Source organism: Orycteropus afer, unplaced genomic scaffold (assembly GCF_000298275.1).
Source record: "Orycteropus afer afer isolate SDZICR_OR568_19922 unplaced genomic scaffold, OryAfe1.0 scaffold00197, whole genome shotgun sequence".
In the NCBI taxonomy this organism is placed as follows: domain Eukaryota; kingdom Metazoa; phylum Chordata; class Mammalia; order Tubulidentata; family Orycteropodidae; genus Orycteropus; species Orycteropus afer.
In genome coordinates, this window is record NW_006921784.1 from 717,729 (window position 1) to 736,538 (window position 18,810).

General features: G+C 47.4%; 1 protein-coding gene across 1 annotated transcript in view; it reads left to right on the forward strand.

Moving 5' to 3' along the window:
• Positions 1-18,810, forward strand: part of MYO18B (myosin XVIIIB) — a 368,096-nt gene that overhangs the window by 219,476 nt on the left and 129,810 nt on the right. Inside the window, exon 32 of the mRNA XM_007947984.1 lies at positions 916-1,068. Within this exon, the coding sequence (XP_007946175.1) occupies positions 916-1,068 (153 nt within the window). The remainder of the gene's footprint in view (positions 1-915; positions 1,069-18,810) is intronic.

Genomic DNA, 18,810 nt, shown 5'->3' on the forward strand with positions numbered 1-18,810 from the left:
GTCCCTGGGGCTGACTGCTCCTCTGTCCGGGTTCCTGGCTTTTTATCCCCTTCCTCCTGCTCTTCCGGCCTGCTACTCTGTGTGGGCCTGAGTTGCCCCTCCTCACCTAATCCCTTCGGCTGACTGCTCTTTTCTCTGGCTTCCTGGCTTTTAAACCCCTTTCTCCTACTCTTCCCGCTTGCTACTTCGGGCTCACTGAGTTGTCTCTCCTCACCTGTAAGCCTGGGGCTGACTGCTCAGCCCCTCTGGGTGGACCCAAATTCCCAGACTTTCAGTTAGCAGCTGAGCATGTTAACTGTTTGTACCACCTAGGGACTCCTAGACCAGTTAAACAGACAGAAAAACTTGATGTTGACTCTGAAAAATAACAGCAGTTACTGAAGTGTAACATATATGCAGTTGTCTTGATGCCAGCTGGTTTTGGTGACGTACATGCAGAGAAGCATGCCATATCCCACACGTACAGCCTGAGGTATAACATACATGTGGAGAAGCATACTGCATCCTGTATGTACAGCCTGAGTTGTAACATACATACAGAGACATATATTGTACTCCACGTGTATGCTCAGTGAATTTCCATAAACTGAACACATTCATGTAAGCAGTCACTACTTTGGGTGCATAAGGCTGTGACAACAATAATGACAGCAACTTTTTTATTGTGCATTTATTCTGTGTCAGGCATTAGGTGAAGTGTGTCTCCAAGGTTCACAGCAGCACTGTGTGGTTGGTACCATTCCCATTTTGCAGATGAAGATACTGAGGTTCAGAGAAGAGATGGGTCTCATATAGGGTCACACAGTGAGTGAGTGGCAGAGGCAGGATTTGAACACAGGGACCTGGGCTTCAGAGATTTCAGATCCTGGCCACTGCTTTTTTGTCTAAGCTCATGGGCCTCCCCTTGGCTTTCAGATCGGCCATCGGGACTTTGACGTGGAGAAGCGTCTTCGAAGGGACCTCAAGAGGACCCATGCACTCTTGTCAGATGTGCAGCTCCTTCTCAGGACCATGGAGGACAGCAAGACATCAGTCAGCAAAGAGGAGCTGGAGAAAGTACAGAGCCAGGTATGTGAGTAAGGCCCCTCAACACCAGGCTGGGAGGATGCTACAGACAGGTGATATGTCCCAGAGACATTGTGGTATGGTCTTCCTCCCAGCTGTGAGCATGGCCATGGCACTGACCTCAACTTCACAAATGTGCAGGTGACTTGGGGGATGCTGGGGAAAGGGGGCCTGGGAATGTCACATTGAGGTGGCAGCTGAGAAGGAGAGGTTTATGAATGGCTGAGATGGCTTGTTACCTTCTTCTGAGATGAGGCATAATGGAAGTCTTGAAGGCCTGGGCAGATCAGGGTCTTGAGGTCAAAATGGTTAAGTGCAGCCTGTGTGTGCGTGTATGTGTGTGTGTGAATGCACACTTGTGGCCACAAGGACTGGGTATAAAACAAATAGTAATTGTTTTAATAATACAAAATCTAATCCCAATAGCAACAGGGATAAATAAGATACATTTGATTGCCTGTTAGAATAATGATGATATTTATCATGATATGACGGTAATCAACACCAGTGAGGTGTAGTAAATTACATAGTGTGGCTTTTCTAGCCATAAGTCTTTGTAAACTCCATGGTAGAATTTGTTGTTAGCAATTGAGTAGCTCCTGATTGTTAAAGTTATCCACCCAGGATATTTCTGTTGGGAGCAGCACAAAGTAATTTTCTGGGAAGTTCTCTCTCTCTCAGGTGTATAGAATTCTGAAGTTGAGATTGGTAAGATTGGTCACTCTGCTGGCCTCAAAAGGAGCCCTCCTAGAGGCAGAAGAAGTCTCTCTGACTGCTGGCTGAGAAAGACATGCTGTTGAGAAAATGTGCTCCTGAGAGACATATACTTAATGAGAGAGAAACATCAGAGACATGTGCTGCTGAGAGAGAGATGTGAGAGACACGCACTGCTGAGAGACAGATACTAGTGGCACACTTCTGAGAGACAGATACAAGAGACATGGCACTGCTAAGAGACAGATGTGAGAGACACACACTGCTGAGAGACAGACGTGGGAGACACATGCTGCTGAGAGAGAAATGTGAGGACACACCCTGCTGAGAGAGAGAAGCAAGACGTGCTGCTGAAAGACAGATGTGAGAGACACACCCTGCTGAGAGACAGATGTGAGAGACATGCACTGCTGAGAGACAGATGTGAGAGACATGTGCTGCTGAGAGAGACTGCTGGCTGCTAAGTAGGATGGCTAGCTGCAAGAGACTGAGTGCATTTCTGACCTTGAATTGTAGTCTGGTGCTTAATAAACCCCATAGTCTGTGAGTTCTGTGTAGCCACTGCAGTGAATTATGAAACTCAGCAGAGAGGTGGTGGGTGCTGAGGGAGGAACAGTTGGTGCCAAGGTTTTTGAAAGGACTGGAGGGAGACAGCATGTCTGGCCTCGCAGGGATAGGCCTCGGGATACTGATGGTGATTCTGTCTTCCTTTTGTGGGGTTAGAAGAGGTCAGAAGATGCAGCCTCCCTGCTCCTTTGGCAACCTGCCACTGTCTGGAACCCCCACCATGCATTGGTATTTTATACATGCTGCTGTATCAAGCTCTCAGGGGAGAACTGAGAATCATCTTCTCCATCTCACAAGTGATTGGGTGGCAGAGAGGTGAGGTGACCAGCACAAAGTCACATGGCTGGAAAGTGAGAACCAGTATTCAAACCCAGGTCTTTTAGGCTCCACCATCCTTAGCTGCTCCAAATGATGATGGAGCAGCAGGTCAGAAGGTAGATTGGAGGTGAGGCCAGGGCAGGAGCTAAGGACCTCGAGGGACATCATGGTGTGGGTTGTGCTGGGTACAGGCACTGTGGCCCGGGATAGCTGGTATGGAAAGGTGAGTGGATCAGACCCAGGCAGGGTGGTAGCAGCCGTGGGGAGACAGATTCCCAAACAGTGATGTAGCAGGGACTCAGGAAGTGCTGGAACCATGCAGGGAGGCCCGTACCCTGAGGGGTATTGTCTGCATGTGTCTGTGTCATCCTTTAATTCACACGTATTCCTTGGATGAGCCATGCCAGACCAACCCCCTACCTTCACCATCTCACCTTCTTGAAGCATTGCCATCACTTCCTCTTCCTTCCCTGGCCTTATGTCAACTCTACTCTTGGGTTTATGAAGTCCACTTGGCAGAAGGTCCTATGCCTTACCCATCTCCCCTCAAAATGTGCCAGAAGCCCCAGCATCCCAGCCAGCCCTTCCCCTCACAGGTGAATATTCTTGAAAAGGAATCACAGCAGTTGAGTTTCTTTTTCTTTCTTCTCTTTTTTGTTAGTATTCACGAGAACTCCCCCTCTGGAAGGTTAAAGTGTGTGTTCTTGGAAAATAGTGGTATTTAATGAAGGCGCCTTGAGCTGAATCAAAGGGCCTCATTCTTCTCAAAGTCCTTCTTCCCTGTCTCTGCATCCGGCTCCTATCAAAGGGAATTCACAGCCTTGGCTTTCCGTTGCTGTTGTCATGGAAATCGTTATAAGGATGGGATCGCGTGGACCAGAGGTCAGGGTACAGTTGCTTTGGCTCCCAGCACACGTGTCCCGGATGCCAGAGTTGGAGCTAATCAAATAAAGCAGTGATGACATTGGACATCACTGTGTCCCTTCTCTGGTGTATGATATTTGTCTTTGCCTGCAGGCTCCAGGGCCAGGGGAAGGGAGAAAAAGCTAACTTTGTTGCTGGCTGAGGTCTTCAGTGCTAGGTACTTAATAATTTCATTCGTTCATTCATCATTCATTCATTCTTTGGCCAAGTATTTATGCATAACCTTCTGTGTACCAGGTGATGTGCTAGATCATTGCTTTTGAGAGCTATTAAGTTGATTCTGACCCATAGCAACAGTGTATGACAGAGTAAAACTTCCCCATAGGGCTTTGAAGGCTATAATCACCTGGTCTTTCTCCTTTGGAGTCACTGGCTGTGTTTGAATCGCCAGCCTTTTGGTTTATAGCTGAATACTAAACCATTGCACCACCAGGACTTCTGATGTGCTAGATACTAGGTGTATAATGGTTAATAGTGAGACAGATATGGTATCCCTCCTCATGGAAATTTACATCTAAAGGAAAAGAAGCAACCAATGGGACAAACAAATAGAATCATTGCACACCTTCATTCAGGTGATAAAGCAGGTAAAGAGAGTCCATGTTCAGCTGCTACATAACCCAAAGGTTGGAGGTCTGAGTTCACTCAGAGGTGCCTCAGAAGGAAGGCCTGGCAATCCACTTCCAAAAAAATAGGCCACTGAAAACCCTATGGAGCACATTTCTGCTCTGACACACATGGGCTCACCATGAGTTGGAACTGATGCCATACATAGCAACTGGTTACCGGCGGCATAGGGCATTGCATGGGGGCTTGGATTTTCTGCCAAGGCTGAGGAGGAGCCATGGGAAGATATTGAGCGGAGCGTGACACAACGCTACTCGGGTTCAGAAGATTACTTTGCTGTGTAGAGAGTGGATCACAGAGAGGAGCGGGTGCCCTCAGGAGGCTGTTGCGTGATTTCAGGCCAGAGGAAAGGAGACCTGGGAGAGGGGTTTGTTGGAGAGGCCTTGCCTTTGCCAAGGACAAGAGAAGGCAAGGCCTCTCCAACAGGGGTTGTTGGCGGAGATGGAGAGAAGGAGTACACTTGGGGTTGATTTCCGGTTGACGGGATTTGCAGATGGTTTAGTTGCCGGTAATAAGAATATCATTTCAACTAATTTTTACCATAACCCTGTTGTCATCGCCTGCCATCCAGTTGGAAAGGCCATGCAATAATGGAACAAAACATTGCCCGGTCCTGCACTGTACCCATGATGGTTACAGAGGAGACCTCATGCTTCGTAGGGATCCATTGACTGGTTTTCAGAAGTAGATTGCCAGGCTTCTCTTCCTAGTCCTTCTAGTTGGGAAGCTCCACTGAAACCTGTTCACCATCGTGGCAACATGCAGGCCTCCACTGATAGCCAAGGGGTGCCTGTGCCTGAGGTATGTGGGCTGCCAATGGAACCCTGGCCTCCTGCATGGAAGGCAAGAATTGAACCACCACTGCCCCCTACCATAACCCTACAAGGAAGATATTGCTATTTTCAACCCATTTACTAATAAAAAAGAAGGCTCTGAGAGGTTGAGCAACTTACCCAAGGGCACACAGCAATGTATGTCTGGAAGCTGCAAATGCCAACTGTCCTAGACCCTTGCAACTTGGTGCATGTAATATGGGCCCTGTTGACATTTATCAAGCACCTACTAGCACCAGGTTTTTCTTTGTGTATCTCAGTGGTCCCCAAACTTGTCTGCACATCAGAAAACATATGCAATGCAGCACACTGCTGTCGAGTTGGGCCTGACTCATAGCGACCCCTACTTGGGTTTCCTAGGCAGTATCACTATGGAAGTACATTGCCCAACCTTCCATACCAAAAAAAAAAAAAAAAAAAATCCTCACTGCTATTGAGTCAGATCCAACTCATAGCTACCTGTACCCCTCCTTGGGTTTCCAAGGCAGTATCACTATGGAAGTCGATTGCCCCATCTTCCTTCCAAGGAGTGGCTGGTGGGTTAGCAGTCAAATGCCTTAGGCACTATGCTACCAGATATTACCGATTCCTGGATTTGACCCTCCAGGTAGAATACATAGATAGATAGGGATAGAGTTTTTTTTTTTTTTTTTAAGTGAAGTTTGGGTTGGAATGCAGGATTTACTTTTTTGAAGCAGCCACCTTGGAGGATTCTGATGGTGGGCCAGCATTTGGGGAGCATGGCTTCTTCTAGCCCTCAAAGTACTCTGGAGCTGGAGCGGGGCCTTGAACCCACATTCCTGACTCCAAACCCGGTGCTTTTCCCTCTTCCTTCTGGCAGTATGACCATCTTCCAGACGAGCAAACTGCCAGCCAAGTTCTATCGGCATACTAGATCTTAGTTCCACTTCTTTTACAATGAATTACGTTAAGGGAACTGGATCTGCCACCTGCTAATTGTGTGAACTTGGACAGAGGCTGTGACCTCCCAGGCCCTTTCCCTAAACCAGGACAGGGTCAGCTTGTGATGTCCCCGGAGTTCCTGCTGAAATAAGACACAGCTCGCTCACCTGAGAAAGGGTTACTCACAAAGGGTACGCATGAGCGCATGTTTTCATTCAGCAAATATTGATACTCTGGGATGCAGCCGGGCTTCAGGGATCAAAAGGAGAAGGCAAGGGCCTTGCCTTCCTAATCCAAGAGAGAGGGCAGAGTCTGAAGCCAAATTTTTATTTAAAAACTTTTTTTTTTTTTTTTTTTAAATCATGACTTGTGTGCAAATTTACAAAGCAGATTCATTTTACACTCAACAGTTCATACACATTTTGTTTCATGGCACCGATTACAATTCCCACAGTCTCCTCCTACCTCCTCCCCGTGGTTACCCCTTCCCTGTGTCCTTCTTACCTATGCATTCCTGCCTGCCTAGCTTTCTCCCTGTGCAAATGCCACCCTTCTGATCTCCCACGGCTGGGCTGACTATTCTAAGGAACGCATCTCCCTGGTGTAGGTGTTCAGCTCATAGGCCTGTCTGTCGTTTGGCTGAGAGCTGACCCACTTGGGCTCTTTATGGGAGAGCGTTTGTGTTTGGCAAAAGAGAAGACATTTTGTTTTGCTTTGGGAAAGGAGAGGTGGCTTCGAGTGTCTCTTTAAAGGTGGAGGGGAACTACTTGTGGCTAAGATGCAGGTGGGCATCCTAGGAGGACGCAACAGAGGGCAGAGAGGCACCTGGACAAAGGACATATTTTCAGGCACTGTGGGCAGCTGCTGAGCAGAGAGGGGCAAGGTCAGCAGTGCTGGTGAAACATCGTGGGGTCCACCCCCAGCTAGAGCGCTGGCGTGCTCATGAGCAGCAGGCCAGGTACTATAAGCAGTTTGGGAGGGTTCCCTTACGGGGCCTGTGCTCGGCTAACCAAAAGGTTGGGGGTTCTAGTCTACCCAGAGCTGCCTTGGAAGAAAGACTTGATGATCTTCTTGTAAGAATTAGCCATTGACAACCCTACAGAGCATAGCTCTTTTCTGACATATATGGGGTCACCATGAGTGAGAACTGAACAAACCTCTGGACTCTCCCCATATGGACAGGCACCCCTTCTGCCTATTGCTGCACCATCTAGCACCTTAAGAGAATCATTTGGCTCTTCCCACCTAAATTCGCCATCCATTGTGAGCCTTGCTACGCCTTAGTTAGGACTCTCATGATCAAACACAGAAGACTCCCAGAGCCTATTTGGAAGCAGCAGCAGAGTAGGCTAGCCATCACGCCTCTTGGGTTCAAATCCTACTTCTGTTCCTTAATGAGCTCTATGACCTTGGAATCGTACATACATCCATTATTGGATGGCCCACCATGGCTGCAACAATGGACTGAAACATACCAATGATCAAGACAATGGCATAGGACAATAACACACAAGACAGTGTCTCGTGCTGTTGTACATAAAGTCATTGTAAATCAGAGCCAACTCGATGGCAATGAACAACAAACAAACAACAACATGATCCCAACTCAATGGCTTTTTTTATTTTTATTTTTTTAATGTGCCGTCAAGTCGGACCCAACTCATAGCAAACCCTCCTTGGGTTTCCAAGGCAGTGTCTCTACGGGAGTAAATTGCCCCATCTTCCTTCTGAGGAGTGGCTGGTGGGTTTGAACCACCAGCCTTCTGGTTAGCAGTCAAGTGCATTTAGGTACTACGCTACCAGAGCAGCTACCAGCAATAATGACATGATCTTGGCCAAATCACCCTGTTTTCTGGAGACTCCATTTTCCCAAGGGGGGCATGATAATTCCAACATATTGAGCTGGTACGAAAAAGAACAGATGAGGGATTTAAAAGATTTCCCTGAATTGCAATCTACAAGAGAAGGATTGCAAAAGCAGGGCTGCCCACTGGCTTCCTGGTCGCACTCAGCAACATCTGTCATTAGAAGATGTTTCTGGGCCCACAGTTTCCAAAGACCCTGTGGAACGGATAGGCAAGGCAAGGTGTGGGGTTGATGTAATGACACAGTTCTGTAGAAGCCAATTACTAATTAATTCCCATGGAATGCTTCCACAAACTAATGTGGAGAGAGAAGCAATTCCAACAACTAAGATATATAATTGAGATAATCACTTTGCATAAATAACATCTGTGGGGAGCAGATGCTGGCACCTGGCTCTAAGAAGGTGGAGGACAATGTTTGCTTCAGGGCAATGGTGTTTTTTTGTTTTGTTTTGTTTTTGTGTTTTGTATTGTTTTTCCATTTGCTTCACACCTTCGACCTTTGTCTCCTCCACAAAGGAAATACATTATTTGCCTTTCTGTTCATCAGAGACTCTCTTCTGTTGTCTGCTGAATTCATGCTGGGGGCTGTGTTCACACCTTCCTGCTGAGAGCAAAGCTGTCACCAAGTCTGCACCCCCTAAATGGCTCTGAAGTCCATCCCCTCCTCCGACTCCCCCTGCAGCAGCTCCCTTATTATCACCTGCCCCCTGCATGTCTTCCTAGGATCCCTCACAGGTCTGCGGGCCTCCAGTTTTGTCCAAGCAATCTCTCTTCCACTTGATCTCTGGGGAGCGGATTTGAAGTGCAATGCTGGGCCTTTGTGTTCAAGACCCATCAGTCTTGGCTTCATGTTGCCCCTCAGAATAAAGTCCAGGATCCTTAACTTGGGGAGTCTCTGGGTGGTGCAAATGGTTGTTAACACACTCAGTCGCTAACCGAAAGGGCCTACCCAGAGGTGCCTTGGAAGGAAGGCCTGGTGATCTACCTCTGAAAGACTGGCCACTGGAAGCCCTGTGGGGTGCTGTTCTTCTCAGCCACTCATGGTGTTGCCATAGTTGCTATTGGCTCAGTGGCAACTGGTTTTTCTTAACTTGACCTGCCAGGGTACACAGTCTAGCTCCGACCCTCTGGTCACCAGCAGCTTAGAAGGGCCTGGTGTCCCCGACACTCATTCTCACCTCTTCACCCAAACAGCACCCTCTGGACCTTCTTTGCCTCATGAACTTGTATTCATCCTCTGAACTTGAGCCTGGGCATTGTGTTTTTGGAGCCATTCTTAACTCCATGGGTTAGGTTAGGACCCCACCTCTTACCTCTCACATCCCCTGGGCTTACCCCTAGGATAGCTCATGTTGTTGTTGTTGTTGTGTTTTGTTGAGTCGATTCCAATTCAAGGTGACCCTCTTTGACAGGGTCGAACTGCCCCATAGGGTTTCCCAGGCTGAGATCTTTACAGGAGCAAATCTGCAGGTCTTTTCTCCTGCTGAGCGGCTGGTGAGTTTGAACTGCCAACCTTTCAGGTAGCAGCCAAGTGCTTAGCCATCGGGCCACCAGGGTTTCTTGGGATAGCACATGTGCTCTTGGAATCATCCCTCCTTGCATGTTTCCCTGCCTTACCTGTCAGCTCCTTAAAAGCACAGACTCGAATGAGTAAATATAATAAAAGACTCAGCCAAGGTCGCAAAGGTAATTAGAGGTCGCATGGAGATTCAAACCCAGGGAGTCTGACTGGTATACCTCTGAGCTTAACCACTAGCCCACACTGTCAAGGCACTTCCCCTTGGCCCGCTGGTCTCTGGGTCTCACTTCCCTCCTAGGAGCCCTGGCCCTTGAGGAGTCTGGCTCAGCTTCCATGTTCACTAAGGTAGCTTTTACACAGCCAACTCCCAGCAGTAATTAGCTAGTAGCCTACAGTCCCCCCATTAGTGCCCAGAAGACTGATAACCCTTGATTCATTCCCAGTGCCCTTAATTGAGACATTTGTCACTGTGCTTCCAAGAGACATTGAAAATAATGAGTAAGTGCAGAGAAGATGACCTTGATGGGAGTCTTTTGTGTGAGTGGCCCTCTGGGGAACACATCTCCCCAGCCCAGAACCACAGAACAGGTGGCCTCGATGTTTTATTTGAAGAAATTTTTTTTTTTTTTTAAAAAAAGAAAAGATGATGTTGGACTGAATTGATTCAATATTAACATAACCTACTGTCAGAGGAGATAAAGACTGAATTGTAATTGGCTCAAAACATGGTTATCCCAGGCCTGTTCACCCACAAATATTGACATGTCCAATACTGTGATGAATGAAGGGAGGAAAGGCTGGTTTCATTACAACAGGAAATGCCACCTTGGCTTTCTTCCCAAATGGATCAGTCAATTACCCACGAAGGACCAGGCCTCTGGGCATCCCCGTGCCACCAGGTAACACCAACAATCATCATAGCAGTGTGGGTGGGCAAGGTCGGTTGAGTGCTCCTGTTGTATCAGACATAGTGCCACACACTTGACCTTGTGATCTGATTCCATCCTCCAAAACCCACTTGAATATTGAGAATTCCATGGGAGCAGGGGCCCACTCAGTGTTGTACCCTGGGTCTAGGAGGTTGCTTGCACCCAGCAGGAGTTCACGGAATGAATAGGGACTGACCAGGTGGGGGAGTCCTTGGGTGGAGAAATACGGATTTCATGGAGTTGCTGAGTGTTGCAACAGTTGACAAGGTCAGCTGCTAACTGGAAGGAAAGGGTTTGAGTCCACCCCGAGGCAGCTCGGAAGACAGGCCTGGTGATCCACTTCCCAAAAATTCAGCCATCGAAGAGCCTACGGGGCTCAGTTCTACTCTGACACACGGGGTCACAGTGAGTCTGAATCCACTCAGTGGTGACTGTTTTTCCATGCTACTTTTCTCCTCATTTCTCTCTCTCTCTCACTATTTGGAGCCTCCGTGTGCTCCAAATCCGTCATCATGAAGGAGTTCAGGAAGGAAGTTCTGGCAGTCTGTCATGTCACAAAGGGCCCCCCTGGTCTTCTATTCCATAATACAAAAAACTTAGGAAGAATTCTTGAACCCTCAAGGAAACAGACTTACAATAAGTAAAATAAGCCCTGTGCCACTCAGCAGGTGGTGAGGACATGCCACAGTGCTTCAAAGGAAGAGCCTCAGTTCAGGCCCTGGCTCCATCCACCACTTATTAATTAGCTGTGTGGCTTTGACGGGTGAACTAACCTCTCTGAGCTTCAGTTTCTGCATCTATAAAGTGCAGATGAAAATACCTATCTCATTGAATTGTTACATTTTGTGAATGCATGCGTGTGTACGATGAGCACTCAACATAGAGTGGCGTTGTTTGCTGTCAAGTTGGCTCCAACTCAAGGCAACCCCATGTACAACAGAATGGAATGTTGCCTGGTCCTAGGCCACCTTACGATTATTAGAAGGCTCGAATCCTTTGTTGCAGTCACTGTGTATTCTGAGTGCCTTTCAACCTAGGGGCTCATCTTACAGCACTATCAGACAACAGTCTGTTAGGATTCATCGGATTTCCATTGGCTAATTTTTGGAAATAGATCTCCAGGCCTTTCTCCCTGGTCTGTCTTAGTCTGGACCTGCTCAGCTTCACAGCAACATGCAAACCTCCACCTACAGACAGGTGGCAGCTGCACACACGATTCACTGGCCAGGAACCGAACCCGGGTCTCCCTCACCGGAGGTGAGAATTCTACCACGGAACCACCACTGCCTTGTCCAGCACACAGTCTTAGGAAATCTCCCACTGGGGCCACTGTCATCAGACTTCTCAGCCTGTTGGTAAACTTAGCTGGACATGGTTAATACATTTGTACTTAATAATGGTGTTTGATGTCAGAGCTGTCTATATTTTGAGCTCTTGGTGATTCTCTTTAGGAAAAGCCTTAAAGCTGAAGGAGACTTGATTCTTCCAAGCACCCAGATGGGCTGGCCGGGCCTGGGATGTGCTGGGATTAGCTCTCCAAGGACACTGCTTCTTAAACAGAACACTGCCCTCTGCTCTTTGTCAAGTAGTTAATCCCCTGAGTTGTTCAACCAGACCCAGAAATCCAGGTTGTAACCGCTCTGCCGAAATACCAGCGTTTTCCCCTCTCTCCGCCTCATTCCATATGTCTAGCCAACTCATCTAGCAGCCTAATAAGTCCAAAGCAAACATTTTACCCAGGTATTTAAAGCAGGCAGATGGCTTTGCATAGGAAAGTGATGCTATTCATCGGTTTGTGGCTGATGTATCTGTGAGAGGAATCTCAATTGGCCTCCCGCTGTCTGCAAAGGAGGTGGGTGTTGGGGAGAGAATGCCTGGGATGAACTTTGCAGTACAGGGAGACTTGTATGCAGAGGGGGGCATATGGTGACCCAGGAATTGTATGGCTTTGGACTCAGACCAACTGGAGTCTGACCTTGGACAAGTCACTTCCGCCCTCTAGGCTGCCATTTCCTCATTGGTGAAATGGTGATTCCTTTCTTGCAGGGCTAGAGGGACAGTGAGCATCCGGTGGCCCACACAATGCCTGGTATAGTGGGGGCGGAAGAAATACTGCCCCTCTGCTCCGCCCATCGAGCAAGCTGGAAGGGGAGTGCATGTGTGTGGGTTTACGTTTCTTACCGTGGTAAAACACACACAATTCAACCATTTTCAAGTGCCACAATCCAGTGGTGTTAATTATACCCACAATTACGTGTGACCATCACCACTGTTTGTTTCTAGAACTTTCCATCACCTCAGAGAGAAACTCTGTACTCATTAAACAAGAACTCCCCAACCCCCTACCTCCCAGCCCCTGGTAACAGCTAATCTACTTTCTATCTGTCGGCATTTGCCTAGTTCATGCGACTGGGAACAGACACTAGATGTCCTTTTGTGTCTGATTTATTTCCCTTAGCATAATGTTTTCAAGGTTCATCCATGACAGAGCATGTATCAGACTTCATTCTTTTTCATGGCCAAATAATATTCCCTTGTGTGTACAGATTAAACAAACAAAAAAATACCAAACTCATTGCCATCAAGTTGATTCTGACTCATAGCGACCCCCACTGGGTTTCCAAGGCTGTAAATCTTTACAGAAGTAGATTGCCCCATCTTTCTTCCACAGAGCGGCTGGTGGGTTTGAACCACCAACCCTCTGGTTAGCAGTCAAATGCCTTAGGTGCTGTGCCACCAGTATATAGACTACATTGTATAAAACCATCCATCTGTTCATAGATATTTGGAATGTTTTAATCTTTTGGCAATGGTGGGTAATGCTGCAATGAATGCTGGCGCACAAGAAGAAGAGTATTTATCCCCCTGTGGGTAAGGAAAAAAGGGAAGACCCTTAACAAGATGTAGTGACACAGTGGCTGCAGTGGTGGGCTCAGGTATAGCAAGTGTTATGAGGATGGCGCAGGACCAGGGGTCTCCGTGAATCAGAGCTGACTCGATGGCACCTAACAATAATGATATGGGTAAGGATCCAAACACAGAATAAAATCCAGTAATACAGTTACTGTTGCGTCAACTCCAACTCATGGAGACGCCATGTGTATCAGAGTAGAACTATGCCCCCACAGGTTTCAATGGCTGATTATTTGGAGAATAAAATGCCAGGCATTTCTTCTGAGGCACCTCTGGATGGACTTGGACCTCCAGTCTTTCCATGAGCAGCTGAGGAGTCAACCATTTGCATTCCTCGGGGGGTACATGATAAATGATTGTAATTCTTACTTTATCTCAGCGTTTTGCATGGAATAGCTTTGGTCCAACTTTTTGGCAAATAGCATCAGCAAACCCTGTCACCAGTGAATTGAGTGTTTACTCTGTGGCTGGCACTGGGGTTGCATTTAACCGTTCCCACTTCCTGTATTTGCCAGGTAACAGCAAACTAGCTCCAATTGGCTTGAACAGAAAAAGAGAAGTTACTGGCTCAAACATCTGAAAGGTGCTGGAGATAGGGCTGTCTTCAGGCTTGGTTGGATCTAGGTGTTCCAACCATGTGCATGGGAACGTGCCTCTTGCCACACTCTTAGCTCGGTTTCCTCAATACCAGCCATATTTTGGGGCAGGCTCTTGCTGCTTGGTGGAAGAGGGGCCCATAGCCACTCCTAGTTTATGTTCTGCATCAGAAAGAGGACACTTCATTCCCATGTTGTTGTTAGGTGCCGTTGACTGGCTTCCAACTCATAGAAATCCTAAGTACAACAGAACGAAACACTGCCTGGTGCTCATATTCACTGCTATATTTGAGCCCATTGTTGCAGCTGCTGTGTCAATCCATCTCATTGAGGGTCTTCCTCTTTGTCATTGACCTTCAACTTTACTAAGCATGAAGTTCTTCTCCAGGGACTTATTCCTAATAACATGTACAAAGTTCATGAGATGAAGTCTTGTCTTCCTTGCTTCTAAGGAGCATTCTGGTTCCAAGACATCATTTCCATAGCCCCATAAAAAATCCTGACATTAACTTTATTTGATCTGGTGTCAACCATGTTATCATACCAGAACCATTTACTATGGCCAAGAGGAGGTGATGCTCTGATTGGCTGGATGGGGCCACATGTCCTTCTCTGAGCTTGATTGGGGAGGAGCCAGCTGCATCAGAACCACAGGAATGACAGGGTGCTGCCAACAAAAGGACGGCAGGGGAAGCTGGACAGGTACAGCAGCAGATGTCCCTTGTTGAGCTTTCCAGGCTACAGAGGGAGTTCAATGGCTATGAATAGGAATTTGGTGGCCAGACTTCCTAGTTCATATCCCAGCTCTGCCATTTACTACCTGTGTGACTTTGGTAAATCCGCCAACCTCTCTGTTACTCTTTCCTCGATTGTAATAACAGGAATGATATTGACCCAATCTGCCCTTAACCACCATGTGATGCTGTGTGATGTTGAACCTCCCCTTCATGGTAGCTGAGGAAGCCATGTTGGGGAACGGGACACTCTCTGCCCTTTGTCCCTACAGGGCACCCATCTTATCTTGCCCTTCTAAGCTTCACATTTCAAGAACTTTGAGCATCCACCCACAAATCACTGAAGGGTTAGGACCTCACCAAATATCCTGGGGCTCAGGCCAGAGCTCAGAGACCCTTAATTTAGGCCCAGGACTGGGGAGCTTATTCCTACCTAAAGCTGTAGCATGGGGAGGACCAGCGATGGATAGTAGGTCAACTTAATAGACGGTTCCTAACTCAAAGGGCAGGGAGGAAATGAAGCCCTTCTTCCATGCCTGTCTTCCAGAACTTGAGCAGATTTGGGGACAGGATGGCTGAGTTAATTAGTGAACAAAAAAAGATCAAACATATGGGAGTCGACATGTTATTGACCCAGTGGCTGTCACCTGTGCTCTGTCCTCACCTACAACCAAGCTAAACCAGTTGTCATCAAGTTGACTCTGACTCCTGGCGACCTCATGTGTGGGAGAGTAGAGCTGTGCCACATGCAGTTTCCAGGGGCTGAATTTTCAGAAGTGGGTCTCCAGACTTGTCTTCTGAAGTGTTGCTGGGTAGACTCGAACCTCCAATCTTGAGGTTAGCAGCCCAGTATGTTTAACCACCACCCAGGGACAACCTGTACCCACACATCTGTGGTATTAGTATATTGGTTCTACAAGAAGTAAAATTTAGAAGAGAAAGAAAACACGACAGAGTAAAAGCAAATTGGTTGTCATTGAGGGTCTATGCATGTCCAGCCCCGCATCACACTAGGCCCTGGAGAGGGCTGGAAATGAAAGGGCTTTATCTCAGCCTTACCTTCTCCACCTGGTGTCAGGGAGGACAGATATTAATGAAGAGGTCTGTAGTCAGAGAAGAGACTCCAGCAGGACATAATGGTGGCTTGGAGCTCACCTTACCACCACCAGTTACCTTGGAGTGTGTTTGATTTATGGTAACCCTGCATGTATCAGAGTGAAACTTGCTCCACAGAGTTTTCAATGGCCTGATGTTTGGAACTATCACCAAGCCTTTTTCCTCAGGTGCCTATGGGAGCTCTCGAGCTCCCAACCTTTCAGTTAGCGGCTGAGCGCTTAACTGTTTGTGTCACCCAGGAGCCGACTTGGAGCGCAGAAGTGGGAGGGATCAGCTGTCACCTGGAATCTTTGTGGCCACGCTGGCTGCCAGGGAAGGAGAATGGACCCCAATTGCCCTGCCTGAGCAGTCACTTGTCAACCCAGCTGCCTCTGATCCCCTCTGACTTCTGTGCCTAGAGCTCATCCAGGGAATGTAAATTTCAAAGCAATGGTGGGCAGTGTCATGCCACTGAAGGATCTGATCTCAGCCCAAACATGACTTGCCACTCGACTTCATAAAACCATCAGTCCAACAGCCCCAATATGGAAAGAGCGTGCAGTGAGTTATTCTTATGGCAGGCCATCCATAATGGAAAACCAGCCGGAAAGGCTAATAGTATTTCTTCCTGTTCCCCAATGTGTAAGAAATTAAACTTTTAAAGCTTAGCATTAAGGTGGCTTGGCAGCAGCAGCCCAACACCTGCCCAGTGGCAGCCTTGGGCTGGGAAATTTCAGGTCTTACCCATCCAGATCCTATTGAAATCTGGACTAGCTGGATGAGTGTACCTCTGGAGTGTGCAACTTTCCTTCCACCCAAATATATCACTCATCCCAGTCTGCCAGGAAGCCTAAGTGGTAGGAGCAGTTGCCAATGAGTTGGTGTTGACCCATGTTGACCCCAGGGGCATCAGAGGAGAACTGGGCTCCAGAGAGTTTCAGTGGCTGTTTCTTTGTTTGTTTTTTAAGTCGATCACCTGGGCTTTCTTCCAAGGTACATCTGAGTGGACTTGAACCCCCAGCCTTTCAGTTCCTCCTGAAATGGCATGCCGAGGCTCTGCCCACTGTGGCTGTGTGACCCGGGGCAGCTCATTTCATCTCTGTTGCGTTTTCTTCACCTCTAAAGTGAAGTTGAAAATCTCCCTTTCGGGACCAGGTTTGCTAGTCTGATAGAGTCTGGTGGAACCACTGAGACTACAGCCCCTAGCTGCCCTTCAGGTCTGGAATTGGACCCACACCTGTGGCTTCCAGCCAAGCAAAAGACATGCATAGGAGTTGAACATTTACCTCAGGTAGATTCACTCTTGGAGAGAACAATCATGGGAGAAAGAAGGGCTGTTTATGCACAGGGAGACAGCTCAGGGGACAGGGATGCATGAAGGGATGGACATAGGGAAGAGGTGACTGTCGGGAGGAAGAGGGAGGGGAGCTGTTGCATTGTGGTAAATTGTAGTCTATGTCAAGAGACAAAGTGTATGTGAACTGCTGTATGGAAAGTGAATTTGCTCTGTAAATTTTTACCCAAATAACACACACACAGAAAAGAAAATCTCCCTTTTTCAGGGCTCTTCTTTGGGTGAAAGGGGACAACCATAACAGTGGTGACCATCTTTCAGTGTTAACCACTAAGCTTGACTGCCCTCGTGGAAAGCCAGCCACTGGAGAGTCTGACCACATGGCAGTGTGGTAGTTAAGATTATATGACAACTTGGCTGGGCCTGGTTTTGAGTGGCTGGGCAGCTGGATGTAGTTTTTCCCCACGATGAAACCTGTAATCAACTCCATGGTGGAATCTACTGTGAGCAGCTGAGTGGCTGCCTTGGGGATGTGGTCCGCTTCCAGGATATAAAATGCAGCTTTGAGGAAGTCTCAGCTTCTGGAACACTTGAACCCTGCATGTAGCTGAGTCATCGTTCACCAGCCTGCCATGTTGTCTGCGGATCTTGGGACTGCTAATGGACTTGGATCAGTACCTGCCATGTGGTTTGGTAATATCAGGACTGTGCCTTTTTACTTATCAGTCTTGGGTTTGTCAGCCTCACTAGCCAGCAGCTGCCTGAGTGAGGAGATGCCTCCAGCTCCGGTGGGCCAAGAGTAAGAGCCAAAGCTGAAGCCCAAGGTTGAGGGGCTTTCACCTAGCCCTTAGATGACCTGGCACTTTGAATTCAGACTTCTAGCCTCTAAAATTATAAGACATTAAACTCCTGTTTGTTACAGCCATCCCATTTGTAGTATTTTCTGTTAAGAGTGGCACTAGGCAACCCAAATGGGTAGGATGGATTGAAAGAAAAGGAGAGAGCACTCTGCATGTCTTTACTCCTGTATCCTGCACTGATCCTATAAGGTTGACTCTGTGACTGGCCCCACTCTACAGATGAGGAAATGGAGACATAGCAAGGTTAAGTGACTGGGCGTGAGAAGCAGGTCCCCACGTCTGCCTCCAATGCCCAAGCTCTGACCTACTCATGGCATGGAACCTGGCACGTAGTAAAGAACAGTAAGTGTTGGTTTCCTCCCTCTTCCCTTTGGAATGAACTTGTTCATCTCCAGAAGGCTCTGGAAATGATTCATGCTTCCTTGGTGCCACCATGTTTGTTGAGACTCTGAGTTCTGTCCATTTTCTCTCATGTGTTTATTTGCCCTTCATCTTATAGCCCCAACATGGTCCAGGCTCTTATGACACACTTTAGTGGCTTCTATCACAGCACCAATCTCAGAGCTCATCAGTCTCTTGTACCTGAGTGCTCCTTTCACTTAGTTTATGAAAAAAATATAAAACATGTCAAACAGAAACAAAGACTAGTTCAATGAATCCCCACTTTGTGCCCATAACTTAGCTTCAACAACTAGCAAACTAATGGTTGAGCTTCTTTCTTTCTTTTTTTAAATATCTTCACCCATATCAAACTTATTTTCCCTTCCTTCCCATCTCTGGTAACCAACAAACAAAATTTCCTTCCCTGTGTAAACCTTTCATTGACTTTTTACTATAATGGATGCATACAGTATCTGTCCTTCTGTGACTGACTTATGTCCCTCAGCATAATGTCCTCCAAGTTCATCCATGTTATGAGGTGATTCACTGATTTTTATTTTTAATTTTTTAAATTGTGATTTGGGTGAAAGTTTACAGAGCAAATTCACTTTCCATACAGCAGTTCACATACACTTTGTCTCATGACATTGACTACAATTTACCACAATGC